The sequence below is a fragment of the Rattus norvegicus genome, chromosome 16, assembly GCF_036323735.1.
Source record: "Rattus norvegicus strain BN/NHsdMcwi chromosome 16, GRCr8, whole genome shotgun sequence".
Taxonomy (NCBI): Eukaryota; Metazoa; Chordata; class Mammalia; order Rodentia; family Muridae; genus Rattus; species Rattus norvegicus.
Genome location: NC_086034.1, coordinates 3,090,758 through 3,107,156, shown reverse-complemented (window position 1 = coordinate 3,107,156; position 16,399 = coordinate 3,090,758). Strand labels below are relative to the sequence as shown.

At 42.8% G+C, this 16,399-nt stretch overlaps 1 protein-coding gene across 30 annotated transcripts in view; it reads right to left on the bottom strand.

The window, feature by feature from the left end:
• Window positions 1-16,399, bottom strand: part of Erc2 (ELKS/RAB6-interacting/CAST family member 2) — an 860,860-nt gene that overhangs the window by 573,102 nt on the left and 271,359 nt on the right. For 29 of the 30 annotated variants that reach the window (XR_010058279.1, XR_010058280.1, XR_010058281.1 and 26 more), the window contains one exon: window positions 7,282-7,356. Coding sequence is in view for 26 of the 30 variants with exons in the window: in XM_063275106.1 (XP_063131176.1) it covers window positions 7,282-7,356 (75 nt within the window). In the remaining 4 variants the exon portion in view is untranslated. Of the gene's footprint in view, window positions 1-7,281; window positions 7,357-7,740; window positions 7,888-16,399 lie in introns of those variants that run through there. The other variant, XM_063275122.1, reaches the window with a different exon arrangement.

The window sequence follows — 16,399 nt, the reverse complement described above, 5'->3', positions numbered from 1 at the left end:
CATCCGTTTTTCACAACTGTGCCAGTTCTCCAAAGCTGACCTCTAAATGCCACTTTCCCAAGAAGCATTCCCTCCCCACCCCCACCTCATTTGATATCATCTGGGTTCCCACTTCTGCCTTTCTTACCCAATTTTGTAACCTGGGTGTCCACACCTGAGTGACTTACAGTTCAGGGTGTGGCTTGTTTTGGATGGTTTGGTTCTGATCCACCATATGGTTCTGTGCACAACATAACTGCTCAATAAACACAGGTGTGTGTGATTCAAATTTAGGAGTGACATTTTCACAACTAACAAACTTAACAGCAGTAATCCTCACCTCTCACCACGGTCAGACAATTAGACTCAAGTATATCATAGGAAGAGTTCCAGCAAGAGAGGAAAAAAATGCTGTTTTTTTTTTAAACCTTACTCATTCTAAAGACAATTAAGTATCTCTCATAGCTATGTTTAACTGGACATTTTGCCTTTTGCTTTTTTTTGGATGTCACTTACAACCCACAATTTCCCCCTTATTTAAGAAAAATAGTTAAATGGGACAGAAAAAGGTTCAAGCTGCAAGAGGAGATGAAGAAATTTCTCATGGGGGGAAAACTAAGCTACAGGATAATTCTAGCATCATAAATGAAGGTGCATGTTTTCAAAGGCTTTTCTGATTGTATTTAAGACCCACTCCACAAGAAGAAACACATACCAGGCACCGCAAACCTAACCAAGAACCCATACTGGGGGCTCATAGGCACCAGGGGTGACCCAACTATTATTATTCTGCTAAATGGACATAATTCAAACTGTCCTCTGCTTGTATCTTTCTTCCTGTAGATCAGTGCAGCTCTCAGCCCTTATCAGAGGAGTTTCTCTGTACAGTAGACAGTGATTAACACAAAACCCAGCACTGGCCAAAGTGCACAGAATACGGCTTGACAGAGTGTTGACCCATATATGAGAAACCTAGACCAGCACAAAAGGCTCAGAGACCATCCATTAGGGCCAGAATGATTTTAAGAGTTAGAGGTCAGGGGAGCCCGAGCAAAGTGGTCTTCAGGATACCAGAGCTGCTACACTCATGAACTGACAGCAGAGGTGGTTGCTTGCACAAGGCCCCAAAACAAGCCTCCACCCTAACTGAGGAATCCTAGAGAGTGATGGTGTCTGAGGGAGGGGAGATTGGTTTTCTTTAAGGGTGTGGCCCATTAGGTCAACAACACATCGGTGGATGCGTATGCATCAAGGAAGAGATGGGTAACACAAAATGGACTGGGCTAATGAAAAACATAAAAGACATGACGTTCACTGTGGTGGGGAGGTGAGGGAATCTGGGAGGAACTAGGGGGAGCAGTGGAGAGAGAACACACGATCAAAATGCATAAAATTCAAAAAAATTAATTAGAAAAATACGTTTAAAGATTTATTTTGTTGAAAACGAAAACAGAGCTTTGCAAGCCTGAACCCACCACTCCCCACTGCTAGAACACAAAACAAACAAACAAAAAAACTTCACAATAAATAAGACTCCGAACTCAGAGTGGGAGTCAGGAGCCATGCTGACTACGGGAGACATACCCGAAGGCCAGAAAATACACGTGTGGGGTGAAATCACCCCTGCCTCACACCACCCAGTATAGCACTGAACCTTTGCAAACACGCCATGGGCTTCTCCAACACCCAGAGCTGGCTCTGCTCTTCTTAGAAGCAAGTCTCTGCACACTTTCCCAAATAAGTGCTGAGAGAAAAGCCACTTGACCCGTGAGCTAATAAACCTGTAGAGAGCTCAGAACTGGTGCTGGTGAACGCCGGTGTGGCTTGGGGAAGCACTTATCCCAATCCCAGCTGCCCACCCTGCTCGCTGTGGGCTCATGAGCCGGTTGCTTCTTTCCTCTAAACCATGGCCATATCATCTGGAATGGGATCACAGGCTTACAGAGACCGACTAACTTCTCTACATGCCTGGGAGGAAAGTTTGCTGTTGGCATAGGGAACGCTCTGCTTAGTAATGTCACTGTGTCACCACTCTTGTTCATTACCCATCAAAAGGGCAGGGACATGTTTGTTTGCTGTACATTTACTTCACTTGCACACAACGCTGGGGATCAAAGCAAGGACGTCACACAAGTCCTCTACCACAAAGCCACAACCATGGAGAGTCGTGTACAACCTAGCAACCTGCATATGGCGGAACCTTCCTGTGAATGCAGCATCCTGAGAGAAGACATTCCTTTACTTAAGATCTTAAACTGTCCCAAAGATAACTAAAACAAACTGTATAGCACCTGGAGTCAAAAAACACACAAAACAAAACACACAAACAAACAAAAAACCCTGACTCAGTTCATGAGGGTTATTGGGCTATGATCGAACTAGGTTTAGACTCAAAGGTTCCCCATATACCATAGACCCAAATGAATTTGATCAAGTGTTAAGATTCCTCTTAGGGGAACCTGAATCCACCTTCAGGACAGCATCACAAAAAAGAGCTGGGCATGAGAACAAGGTACAATGTTCCATTTTAGTAAGAGAAGCCAGAATCTGCCCTGAATCACGGCTGAACGGAGGCCTATCCGTCTGTGAGGCAGGGGGGCACTGGAGTATCATCTTGACGAAGTTTATTCTAGTGCTGCCTCTTGCTTCGTTTCAACCGGTTAAAACAGCCTTCGGGTATAAATCACACTCAGGAGGAATGGCCCATGGGACACCTGCCTCTGCTGGCCACATGGCTACAAAACTGAAGGTCCATGCTCCAACAGAAATTCTCTTATCATGGAGACATCATGCCGCTGGCTTTTTGATCTTCTGTAGTTGACAAGGTCATAAGATCAAGTGTGATTTCATGTGGTAAAGTCTGGTGAAGGAAGGATAATTGCTGCTGTACTAGCAAAAAGTTGATTTTCTTTCCTTCTTTCGTGTATATGTGTGGACATCCATATTGGGGTTTGGGGGTGCCTGTGAACACCTCTGTGGGTATGCTCATGCAAGGTATATATACCCAGAGGCCAGACACCCATATCAGCATCGTTCTCGACTCATTACAATGTGGCAACGCCTTCCTGGCTCACAGAAGGATGTACCTATGTTCAGCTGTGACTCGGGGCAGGGGCTGGCCTCTCTTACTAAGTTCATGTTTTCAGACAGTTTCCTCACTGACTCTGTAGCTCACCAACTACCTAGGAGGACTGACTGACTAGCGGGCCTGGAGAGCCACCGACTTCCACATGTCTAGTGCTGGGATTTTAGGCTTGCAGCACCATGCCTAGATTTATGTGTTGGTGCTGGGCTGAGAATCTGAACTCGGGTTCCTGTGCTTAGTGAGAACACCTATATGGTAAGTCCATTATTAGCCAAGACATCTTCCCATCCCAGAAAACTGTCCGTGTGCATCGTCCGATTTACTGTGTTAAGTGAGTGAGGGAACCCCGGGCCTTTGTCAGTCTGAGCTGTTAAGTCGGCATGAGGTTTTATAGCCCATCTCAGGAGTCATCATTTCTCCAACATTGGTTTACTTTCTGAATTAAAAGCAAAACAAACAAGTGAAGACCTAATCATCTCCCTTCCCTTGCTTCTGTGAATTTTGGAACTGTTGTAGCCATTTTCCTCAGGCAAGGAGATGCTGCCTGAAAACAGCTCTCACAAAAAAGGACAAGGCAAAAACCAGAATGAGACAAAAAGGCATGTGCTGGTACTTCTTGAGCCCCTGGATCGAGCAGTGCCTGGAATGGTCTCTGTTTTGGTTTGGTTTTTACTGTTCTATTGGTTTTATAGTTTTGCTTTGTTTTTCAGTTAAATATGCCAGTAAATTTCCTTTTGATTTTAGCAGTTCTATATTAGATTCCCATTGGCTTAAAAGTTCTAAGGAAAAACATTTTGCATAGAGCTGACAAGCACTGCCATCCACAGGATTCATTTTCTCCTTACTTTAAAATAGGATAAAGTTTATCAATGAACTCAAGAAAGTGAGAGCTTTGGGCAGCATGCTCACGTCATGTCAGATTTATACTAAAAACAGGTTAAGAATATATTCTTTCAAAGACATTGGCATTAAATAGAGAAAAAATGAAAGCTTGGCTTTTGAGCTGTCCTTGTAGGCAGTTTGCCAACAGAGGAGCAGAGGAAAGAATCTTTGGCCATAGAATCCAAAAAGGAACTCCATGAGAAAGGAATTTCTCAGAGAAGTGCACACAGTTTCCCACATACAGATGCGGGACGTACCTGCCAGACCAAATCGGGGCCAAATTTAAACCGTGGAGATTCCTGCAAGAAGATGAATCATCAGTGACGTCCTTCTCTTCTCGTCTTTTCACTCAGGAGACTTTAGTCCAGGCTCAACTGGGTGCTGGGAGGTGGGTCTGGAGAGGACCATCCCCTACTGTGATACTTGTGGATCCCTTCTCCAGGACTCACCCTGCAGAGACTCCACACAAATCAGCAAGTGTGTAGGGCACGCAGCTCCCAGAGAGCAGTGGGCTGGAGCCCAAAGAAAGCTCGAGAGAAGCAGGATTCTGCAGACCCTCACAGCAAGCCCCTTTTTGCAGAGTTGACGTAAATGTTTGTGGAAACAAATGGGCTTCAGAACTTGACCCTCAGTTTCCCTAAGGAACAAGGGACAAGCACAGGGTGTCAGTTCTAACTCATGCCATCTTCCTGAAACTAGGGGCTCTTAGAGAGACTTTTCTGGATTTCTGAATGGGGCATTAAGACTCTTGTAATCCTGGCATTTGGGAAGGAGACACAGGGGATCAGGAGTTCCTGGTTATCCTGGGTTACATAGTAAATTTGAGGCCAGTGTGAGAGATACATGAAACAAGACACTGCCTCGAGAAGAAACAAACTATTCCTTTCTTTAACTTTAGATTTGGCAAATCACTAGTTAACAATGACTATGTTCAGCCAAAACCAAGATTAAAAGAAAAAAAACAATCTCAAATTCCAAGCTCTGAGTTTAAGTTCTGTTCAGTAGTCCCCTCTAAGGCTTGTCCTATCGGGGTTACTAACACTCCCTCTAATTTTTAACGTACAAAATTAGATAAGATCAGAGCCTCTGTCACAAATACACACATGATGTAGGAGACAACCCTGCACCAAGAGCCTCTCTGACTCAGTTTAGGTATGTGGAGTCTAGATGCTAATTGAACCAAATTTCTCTATGGATAAAATATAAGGTGCTTCTGTGAGCTGGGGGTGGGGGGCAAAAGGACAGCAGAAATGTGGGCTCTGTTTCCTGGGACATACATTGATCTTTATTTACCCTAAAAATATGATTCTATACGTACAATCAGCATCACGGATATCCACTGAAAACTTTTAGACTCAGTTTACAGAGAATATGCTTTTCTTCAGCTTCCTTTTGTGTTCTACAGTTTCCCACTTAGCTAGACTAAATGAAAGCTCTTTATTTACTTTTTTGTCTTATAATAAGATATGAAGCTACAAAGTAAATAGAATAAAACAGAATTTCTACTTTAAACAGTCACCAAGAATTTCTGTCTTTGAATGGTGATATTTAACAAGAAAACATTGTCCATACTTGGAGAGGACTCTTGAGATTTCTAGAATTCCCTTTTTCTTTATTTAAAGGAATGGAAATTTAGAAATAAATTATACACATCCCCTTCCTTATTACTTTTTGTGTTGACAACTGAGGCAGTCAGTGTAAAGGTGAGGGGGGTTGAGCCACACTTATAAAATTAAAAGCCACACATTTCAGTTGGTCTCTGGCTCTGGCTATCTGACTCTGTTTCCATCTGTCTGTCTCCCCTTCTCTCTCTCTCTCTCTTTCTCTCTCTCTCTCTCTCTCTCTTTCTCTCTCTCTCTCTCTCTCTCTCTCTCTCTCTCTCGTGTGTGTGTGTGTGTGTGTGTGTGTGTGTGTGTGTGTGTGAGAGAGAGAGAGAGAGAGAGAGAGAGAGAGAGAGAGAGAAATGCTTTGGGTTGGGTTGGGTTTTTTCCACCCTTCAATCTAGTTTCAGGTTTGGCTACAATGTGAAGAGAAGTTGAAATCCCAGCATCAAAGTATTGCCTTCTAAGTTCAGAGTAAGTTTCCTTTCGCAATAAAGTTACATGAATTAACAACCCTTAAGCTAGTATTAATTATTACTACCTAATCTTATTAGTAGTTTATTCAAATGATATTTTTCAAACCAGCCTGTTCAAGTATGTCCTGAGTGCCACATTCAGTTAAGTGACCTGGAGATGTAGAGGTGTAAAGTAATTGTTTTAGACTGTTGCCACCAAACAAAATCCTCTGCTAAAAACACTGTCACTGACTAGTTAAGAAGAAAATCTCAAGTCAAGAATTCAACAGTTCATGTAAGTTTTTCTCTAGGGCTCAGAAATTTTAAGAGACAATTTGGAGTCATGTACTGTGACACACTGTAGTCAAGCCTCAGTCTAGAAATCTCTGAGTACAACCTCAAGTGTGGATCCTCAGACTATAGATCTACTCGTGTTGAAAATATTTTCTCCCTAATAGAATAATTTAAATAAAATTATTTATTTTTAAATTAAGTATTTTTCCCATTTGTTTCCTTCTGTCAAAAAGCAAAAAAGAAACAGAAAATTGGAAATAGAGGAGCCCAAGCATCTAGACTTTTACAAACCAAACAGGTTACGTTTACTTTTGTTTCTTGATCATAGACAAGGTATGTCCATCCCCACGGATTTGATTACCCCTCACCTGCCCTAAACTCAGTGAGGAGGATTTTTTATATATATTATTATTCCTAAAATAGTTTTTATGTCTCTCAGTAGTACTTCTATACTGTGCAAGTATTTAATAAATTATTCTTACTTCTAGACTGGCTAAGGAGAAACTACTGGAGTGAAAAGAAAGTTCTTTAACTCCAAAGTTCTTTGGAAAGTGAGTACTAAGGACGGTGGAGTTCCCAGATTTAATGTCCCCACTGCATCACCACGTCAAATCCTAGTTTTTCAAAGATGTCTTTTCATTATAACTGGAGGAAGAAAGGGAGCAGGGTTACTCGATTTAGAAGTAAACATTTGCAATGCTCAAACAAAAGAGTCCTTAAAGGCATCAGTCACTCTGTGGGAAGGAGCCCAGCTCCTTTTAAACGAGGGCTACTTGAGCCCTTTATTCATTTGCCTGGAACAGCTCTTTAATTAAAGAGCCAATAAAAAGAAATTCACTAAGAAAAGCAAAAAGACCGGGAGGCAGAGCACCCTGCACGATGTCTAGGGACAAACTCTGGATTCATGTAGAAGTTTGTCAGTCGCTATTCAGTCACAACGAACTCCCAGGCACAGCTAGTTCTGACAAATGTACTTTGCTCCTACCTTCATTTCGATGACAGTCTGGAGCGCCTTCGTCTTGGCTGGCTCCGGCTGAAGTTGGCTTCTTCGGTGCAATTCCTGGGGAGGAACACGATAGAAGTAAGTCTGACGGCTCATCCTTCTGTTATACCATGACCTTTACACAGCTACCACACAGCCCACCAGGTCCAGGCTCCCTGCATGTGGACATAAACAAGCCACAGGTGCCTCTTCCCCCACACTCCTCAGCATCCCTCCTGCCTGCAGCCCGTGTTCCGGTGAAAGGCTCCTGGCACATGCGCTATTTCTGAAACCTCCATCAATAATTAATGTCAACTGTGACAAAGCCAGAAAGTGATCGGAGTCCAAACACTGTTCAACACGGGCTGGTGCCCAGCCTCCGAATCATAATTTACAAAATTATATTACGCTGTGCTCCCAGCACAAACACAGCGAGGAGACGGAGCGAAGAAAATGACTAACGTGGCTGCAAATCTGCTGCTCGCACGGCATCCGGCTACAGAAGCAGGTCTGCACCGAGCGGTTTAAAGCCATTTCGGCACAACTGTGACACTTTTGGAGTGCTCCGGTGAGTCCCTGCGAATCTCTCGCTTATGGCTTCACACTTTGGGTTCTTACTTAAAAATCATATCCGTGGGTGATATGCTTACGGATCATGATGCCAAGAAATTAAAATTGGCAACAAAATCAAGTCTGTCCAAAGAGAGACAAAACTGGTCAAACCCAAAACTCCTGAAGGGCTGAGAGTCTCTTAGCCAAAGAGCAAATACCACCGTTATGATTTTAAGTTTGAAGACACACACACACACACACACACACACACACACACACACACACACGCCTCTCTTCAAAAGAACCATTTGCCAAGACTAAAAAGTCATCTTAGGAGAGAAAACCAAGGTTTATTCATGTTATACTTCGACTCCCTTAACGGATATCAACTGTTTTGTGACAATAGTTACCAGGAAGGTAAATACAGGACTCACACGTGCTGGCGGCTGATACGGGTCATTTATAAAGACTCCAGTAAGACTTATTTCTGGTCCCAGAAAAGCCAATCGAGAATCAATATGGACTACCTCTAGGCTTTCGAACCTCTGGACTATAAATGCTAATGTTGTAAAAGAAAACGTGGAGGAGCAGTATGATTTCTAGCTTTTCCCATGAGGGCATTTAAATGAACTACTTGTCAGTATGTCTGTTTACTGACACCACTATTCCATAAAGATGGGACACACTGATGTAAAAACTGTTAGCAAATGATAGCCCTATCCAGGACAAGGTAATGAACAGGTAACTTTAATCACTATCCTCCTTTGGTAATCTTTTATGCCAGTGACCAAGAAATCCCAACTGTGTGCCCAAGACCAGGCCGGGTACTGACCAGCACCACCAACCCACCAACCCAGGCTTGGAGTCCTGAGACTCCTAACCCACCCTCGATGGTCTGAGCAGCATAGATCACCAGTCTTACACAATACTCTTTCTCAAATTCGTATTTAAAACCTTCCCCTAATTATTAAAGATGCTCACACATCAGTGGCCACATTTCTCCTGGTAACACAGCCCTGATCTAGAGCTGCTGATGAGAGAAACAGAAAGATATCCTCAGTCCTTCCAGAGGCATATGATCGAAGGACCTGGTAATGGTCAGCTCCCAGGAGGCGGCAAGTGCTTTTGAAGGACGGACCTTATAGACAATTGTCCTTCATTGAGCTTCTACTGAAGGTGGTACTGCTTGTTTCTTAAATGTCTCGGCACTATCAAATGAGGAAGATGACCTAGATAGAAAGTGAATCCAAGGTGCTTCTGGCAAATATTTAAGCACCAGCACCCACCATGGCCCACTTTAAGCTACCTAACTGGTGTCATTTAGTGGAATCTGGGAAGTGCTATGGCTGCGACACTGTCTAACTGGGTCGCCAATGTTGCGTTAGAATATTGGTTCTGAGTGTGGCAGTGTGAGAGGTAGCAGAACCTTAAATGGTGCAGCCAAGTGGGGGCCACTGACAGCTAGGAACACTGTTCAGACGGGAGCAAGTACTCCTCATGGGACCTTGTTTTGGTATGTTTTCCTAAGAGGTCACTACAAGAGTAGGCCTGTCTGTCAATCGCTCTATCTCTGCACATGACCCTGTCCCTCTCACATGCACCCTCATCGTGAGACCATTCTTCTAGACACGATGCTCAAAGAGAATGCCATGGAGACTAAGACATCATTATCTTACATCCCCACAGACAGAACTGGATACATCCCTTCACACCTCTCCTCTGAATCAAAGAAAAAGCCGCTTTGTGGAGGTGAGGTGGGGATGGAAGAACAGTGCCTGCTACCCCGAGAACAGTACTAATTCAATAGGTAGCTGACTCAGAAATGCTAATCTCTGGCCCGTGTCTCTAGTCACACGAATTCTAGGTTTTAAAAACAGAAGAAAAAGAAAGGGGGGGGGGGGCATGGCAGTGCAGATCCAACTGCCAACCTTTTTGGGAGGTCAGTCTGAAAATATACCAAGATTCTAGAATTCTGGGCATGAAGAATCAAGTGGCTCACTGACATGACATCTCTTGGCCCATATCGAGCACAGACTGGAAAAGTGCTTGTTTCAAAAACATGGGAACCAAACTAATTCCAGCTTCCCAGCATCCATATTAAAAAAAATGGGAGTGACAGTAGACATCTGTGACCCCAGCACTGTGTGTGTGTGTGTGTGTGTGTGTGTGTGTGTGTGTGTGTGTGTGTGTATACCAGGAGAATACCAGGGGCCCCCTGGCCAGTCAGCCCAGCTGTAACAGTGAGCTCTGTGTTGAAAGAGAGGCCCTGTGTCCAAAACAAAGATGGAGAACAGAAGAGAAAGAGCCTCAGTGTTAACTTCACTAGCTTCCAAGATCAGCCTGGCAAGACAGTAACCACAGATACCACATATGTTTTCGTCAGTAGACAAGGGGAAAAAACATTCAAAACTTAACTTCCTTCTCAAAGGTAATTACTATTTTTATCTGGTTCTATCTTACCATGGTTCCAGAAGTCTATGGTATCAACAAGTCAACACAGTTTAGTGCTATTACATGCTATCATATTATGTTCATGAATTTGTAAGTCAGCAATATATACAGGTATGAGATAGAAATGATTTCTCTCTGTGGAATGATGCCTGGGGCTTGGGACAGGAAGTGTTGGAAACATTCTCAAGATGGCTTCTTTCCCTGATGGTCTCTCTATGTTCCTGGAAAACAATTTGAAGGCTGGAATTGACTCTCTGAGTAATGACATATAACCTCACAGTATGGCTTGGGTATCCTGAAAATGTGGCAGACTCAAGGTGATATGACTTCTTATGCTGAGTTAAAAGCCCCCGAGAGCAAGAGTTCTAGAGAATCAGCAGGCACCTGCACTGTCTTTGAGGATCTAAACCCATAGCATCACTTAGCCGTGCTATACTTGAGGCAGCAATGACTCTCCTCTGATTGCAGAGTAGGATGCAAAAGAATCTATAGCCACAGTTCACGGCTGCTATTCTAGAGCCCGCGGCCATAGCTCAGATGCAAGGTGCTGGCTGTGGGTGAGGCTCTGGATTCAGACCCTAGTATCATAGAGGGAAAAACCCTACAGACCAAAACCAACTCTGGAAATTATTAAGAAAGTAACAATATAGTTTTAAACGCCAGCCTATATCAGTCTTAAACATTGAAGCCCAATATTTGACATTCATTGAGGAGACACTGATTTTTCCATTAGAAAAATAAGGCTGGAAGATCTAAGCAAAGGCAACTCATGGTATGGGACATTCACACAAGATTAGTCATTTACCTAGTAACTCAGTACTATTTAACTCAGCCCTGATCAAATCTTAACTTTATATTTGTACAGTCAAGTTCCTAGTGTCCCAATAACCAAGTATCGCAACAACATAGTAACACAATAACATAGTATCACAATAACATAGTATCACGATAACATAGTATCACAATAACATAGTATCACGATAAAATAGTATCACGATAACATAGTGCCACAATAACATAGTATCACGATAACATGGTATGGCAATAACATAGTATCACAGTAACATAGTATCACGATAACATAGTATCACAATAGCCAAGAGGTAGAAACAATCCACATGCCCATCCATGGATTAAACAAACAAATGTCAAAATGTACAAAGTAAAAAATAAATAATACCTATTACCACACAGATTGAACCTTAAAGGCATCCTGTGGTATGCAATAGGCCAATGACAAACACAGAAATAAAGACTCCAGAAAGTAGGGAAGGCAGATTCGGAGTTTAATTTAGCAAAATGAAAAGAAAAGATGGGCTGTACTGTACAACACGCAGATAACAACACTACTGACACTTGCTCTAAAACTGGCTGAAGTTGTGGGTTTTATATCATATATATTTTTACCACAACCACAACCTTCTGACAAGCATCTGCATAATAGTACCTAATGAAGTTCTGCAAGCCGCCTCATTTCTACCTGGGCAGAAAGTGCCCTGGTGGCATCTCCTTGCCATGCATCTCTCCGGGCGTATTACATGGACTGTATAATGCTACCCACAAACTACACTGCCTTTTAGGTTACTGAAATACCAGGTGTGCATATGCAGCTTGATTTTTATGAAATCATATAGACTTTGGGAATGTATCTGCATAAGTGTTTTCTATTCTTTATTTTTTCCATTACAAATAATATTTTAAAAAGTTAAGCAGTAGTTGGGACTAAAGCCCAATTCTGTCCCAAGTATCTGAAGTGCATAACAATTATATCTTTTTATTAAACAGGCTGGGTTTTTTTCTTGGATTAGTCCTTCTCTTATTGTCGTTTATCTACAATGTTGATCAATTTGTAGATCATAGGCCCAGTAGAGTTCACCATATTTTTTGATAAATAAAATTTTACTGGAGCACTACTTACAGTCGCTCCTATCTTGCAATGGCATTGCTTAGTAGCACTAACAGAAACCTGACAACCACAAAGAGCTAAGAGTGTTCACTATCTGGCCATTTACATACGGTGTTTTAATCTCCCATCTAAGATTTCTTTCATATTCACCCTAGCAATCTCAGAAAAACACATCCATAGATTAAAGTACTTCCACTTCCTCTGCATTCCCTTCAAAAATTCCCTTCCCTGTCGCCACCATGGACTGGACTCAGCACCTATGCTGGATGGGGTATATGACTGCTGAGGCTTGGCTGTAAAAGATTGTATGGCTTCCTTCTTGCTCTCGTTTTTGGATCACGTTCTGCATGGGAAGCCATACTCCACACCATAAAGATACTAAACCATCCTACGGAGAAGACCATGAGAGGAAACAGGGCCTCTCTGCCAGCAGCTACATGAATGAGCTATCACAAAGGTAGGTGATGCAGTCCCAGTCATGCTCTCAAAGGGTAACAGCTGTCCAGGAGAAACCTCATGTGTAGCCTTCCAGTTATGACTGTCAAGCTAAGCAACTCTTCAGTTCCTGACATACAGACCCTGTGGGATAATTAATGATCGGTATTTTAAGCCATGGATATTTTGGGGTGATATACTCGTACATTACAACCCTATCACAGAAAGGTTGTTAGCAGACCTTCAAGATGAAGTTAAGGTTCACGCCTGCACATACCCTCATGGCTTCGTATTACTGGATATAGCTTCAATTTCACACTACCTATAATACTGGGTTTATCTGGTTACTACCATCAAGCAGTGTGAACCAAGGACTCTCTATTTCTACTATATCCTCAGAGAATACTGGTGTGTCAGCCAAGAGTAGCTGCTCAACACCATTTGACCACTGAAACAGAACAAATTATATTGTATTTGAGAGCCTGGATGTTTTACGGTGCTTTTAACTGAAAGCAGTGTGCTGTGAGGATAATAGCTAGTACTTACTTAGGCATGACTACGTGCTAAGCAATCTTCTGAGCCCTCGATGAATATTAATGTGTTTAATTCTCAAAATAACCTCCTTAGGCAGGTACTATAATTATCGTCGTTTTTCACTTGAAACAGAAGCGGAGAAGTGAGGAACTTGCCCAAGAAAAACTGATAAACTGCAGGGATTTGTTGCAGACAGCCTGACTCCAGAGCCTGGGCTGCTAATCAAAACCCATGCTTGCCACTTGGCTTTGACAGGACATTGGAAGGTGGCATCCCGATTGCCTTCTCTCACTGTAGTAACCTCCCTGTGTCTCCTTTGATTTGCCCTTCCATTTCCCATCTCTTTCTTTGGTACTGGAAAACAGAAAGAAATGCCGCTAAATAACAAATAGTTCTGATATTCATATTAAATGTTAAGCCTTACAAAACAAGCATGAGTAGGCACACAAAAGTGAGGGAAGAACAATTATGCTTCAATAAAGACAACCCTCTCTCTCTGTGAGTTTTTCATCTCTAAATTGAATCATGGGGACCAAAACTATTAGGGAATCCAAGGCACTACTCAAAGCTGAAGAGCTATCGGTTGGGGACAGCTGTTGGAAGGCAAGGAATTTTCTTTGGAGATGTGTCCAGATAGATCATCAGTAGGTTTGTCATGCCTCGGCAGATGGCCACAAACCCATGTGCGCATGAGGAGCCCTAGTTAAACTCACTTAGTTATTGAAGGGAGGAGGGTATATTAGGAGCCCTAGGAGAATTTGAAATGGGGTAGGGCTGGAAATGATCAAGACACATTGTACATAGGTATGAAATTTTCCATGAATAAATAAAAATACGATTTAAAACAAGTATTAGGAAAACTGCGTCTGCACCTGGCAAGGAGTTTTTTTTTTTTCTTGCCATTATTCTAGTAATAGTATAGTGTAACAATGATAGCATTTATACCTTGGTAATCTAGAGATCCTTTGTACATGCAGAAGGATGAGTATGAGTTATATAAAAGTGTTCTGTACCATTATACAACAACAACAATAATAATAAAACAATAAAAGTAAGTATAACAAACAGACTTGGGCATTCACAGACTTTGGTCCTAAGACTAATCTACCTCATATTTTGAGATGCCGCTGTATTAACAACTGTGGTGGGGTTGGGGATTTAGCTCAGTGGTAGAGCGCTTGCCTAGGAAGCGCAAGGCCCTGGGTTCGGTCCCCAGCTCCGAAAAAAAAGAAGCAAAAAAAAAAAAAAAAAACCAACTGTGGTTGTTTGAAACTGTGGTTGTTTGAATTGGTATGGCCACCATAGATGCATTGTTTGAATGCTTGGCCCATAGGAGTGGCAATATTAGGAGGTGTGGCCTTGCTGGAGTAGGTGTGGCCTTGCTGAAGGAAGTGTGGCCTTGCTGGAGGAGGTGTGGCTTTGCTGGAGGAAGTGTGGCTTTGCTGGAGGAGGTGTGGCCTTGCTGGAGTAGGTGTGGCCTTGCTGAGGGAAGTGTGGCTTTGCTGGAGGAGGTGTGGCCTTGCTGGAGTAGGCGTGGCCTTGCTGGAGGAAGTGTGTCACTGTGGGAATGGGCTTTGTGGTCTCATAAACTCAAGCTGGGCCACATGTGGCACACAGTTGCTTCTGCTGCCTGCAGATCAAGATGTAGAAGTCTCAGCTCCTTCTCCAGATTCACATCCGCCTGGACGCTGCCATGCTTCCCGCCATGATGATAATGGACTGAACCTCTGAACCTGTAAGCCAGCCTCAATGAGATGTTGTCCTTTGTAAGAGCGGCCACAGACATGGAAAATCTTCACAGCAATAGAAACTCTAGGACAACAATCTTGGCCATCTTTGACAGGTGAAGCACTTTAAAATAACCTAAAATAGTTAAGTAGTAAAAATTAACAAGGGGAATCGCTGCGTAATTACCCTGAGATTTGGATCCTGCAGGTCTCCTTTACAAGACACCCACGGGATCTTTAGGACTGAAAACATAGCCAGCCACCAAGGAACACTTCAAACGCATTATAAAAGGCAGAAATTATATAGACCACATTCTTTACATCATTAAGCAAGAAACTGATAACCCCATCTGAGAGACAATTAGAAACGTGATCTTTGGCAAGTTGCTGGATTTCTTCTGACCTTCAGTCTCTTCCCATGTGTCAAGTTATCTCTCCTGAAGCGGTGAGGCTAAAAGATACTTGTGACACACTTGGTGAGGATTCCATGCTGGACGCATTGAACAAATGGAACAGACTGTTACTATTGCTGCTCTTGAACCTTTATTAGTGTTCCTGGAAGGCTATTGGAATTAGAGCCTGGCAGGGTGCTTCCTGTACCCGTTTGTTCCATGCCCTGATGCCTGCTACTGACCATGTGCCCACTGCTGCCAGACCTGAATGAGAAATTAACCAAGTGCTTACTAAGGAGCCAATGCTGCCATTTAAGACAGACATAGAACCGCTGCCTTCAATAGCTCACATTCAAGTATAATACACATTCTTATTGGAGCTCATATCTCACACACACACACACACACACACACACACACACACACACACACACACACACACTAGTTCTAGTTCTTGCTTCAAAGGGATGAAAAGGAAGAAATCTGAGTGACCTCGGACCAGGAATCATGGAGCCTGGTTGCCCAGGTCCTATGTTCCCCTATGGAAGTAGTTCCATGGAGTTTTATAGCAGCAAAACAAAGTCATAACTCACGCCAGATTTTAAATGCACTGGTAAATACATCAGAAGTGGTTCCAGTAAGATGGGGACGCTCTCCTATGGGTCTCAGATGCTAACCGATGACGTTTTTAGCTTTTGGTATGTTGGATATTAGGGATCTGCTAAGTTAGTGTCTTCCAAGAGGTCTTTAATTTATAGTCACAGGGTGATGGCTCTGTCACAGGTAGAAGCAAGGAATGGCTTAGCTCGAGGTAAGCTGTGATTAGACACTGCACCTGCAGCACCCAGCCACGCTCATCGCCTCAGCTCTAAGCAGTCAGTCGGTCTCTGCACACATGTCTTCTCTCCTGGATTTCTTGTTTATAGAAGTTAACAGGAAACTTAAAATTCTACAGACTGTGAAATTCTTTCCATGTAGATAATAAATCTGATTAAACTGACTGGTAATGTAAATTTTGTTTTCACACACACACACACACACACACACACACACACAAAATGGTTAATTAGACACATAACACCATGCCACCTCTGTCTCTGCATACATACATTTCCCATCATTTG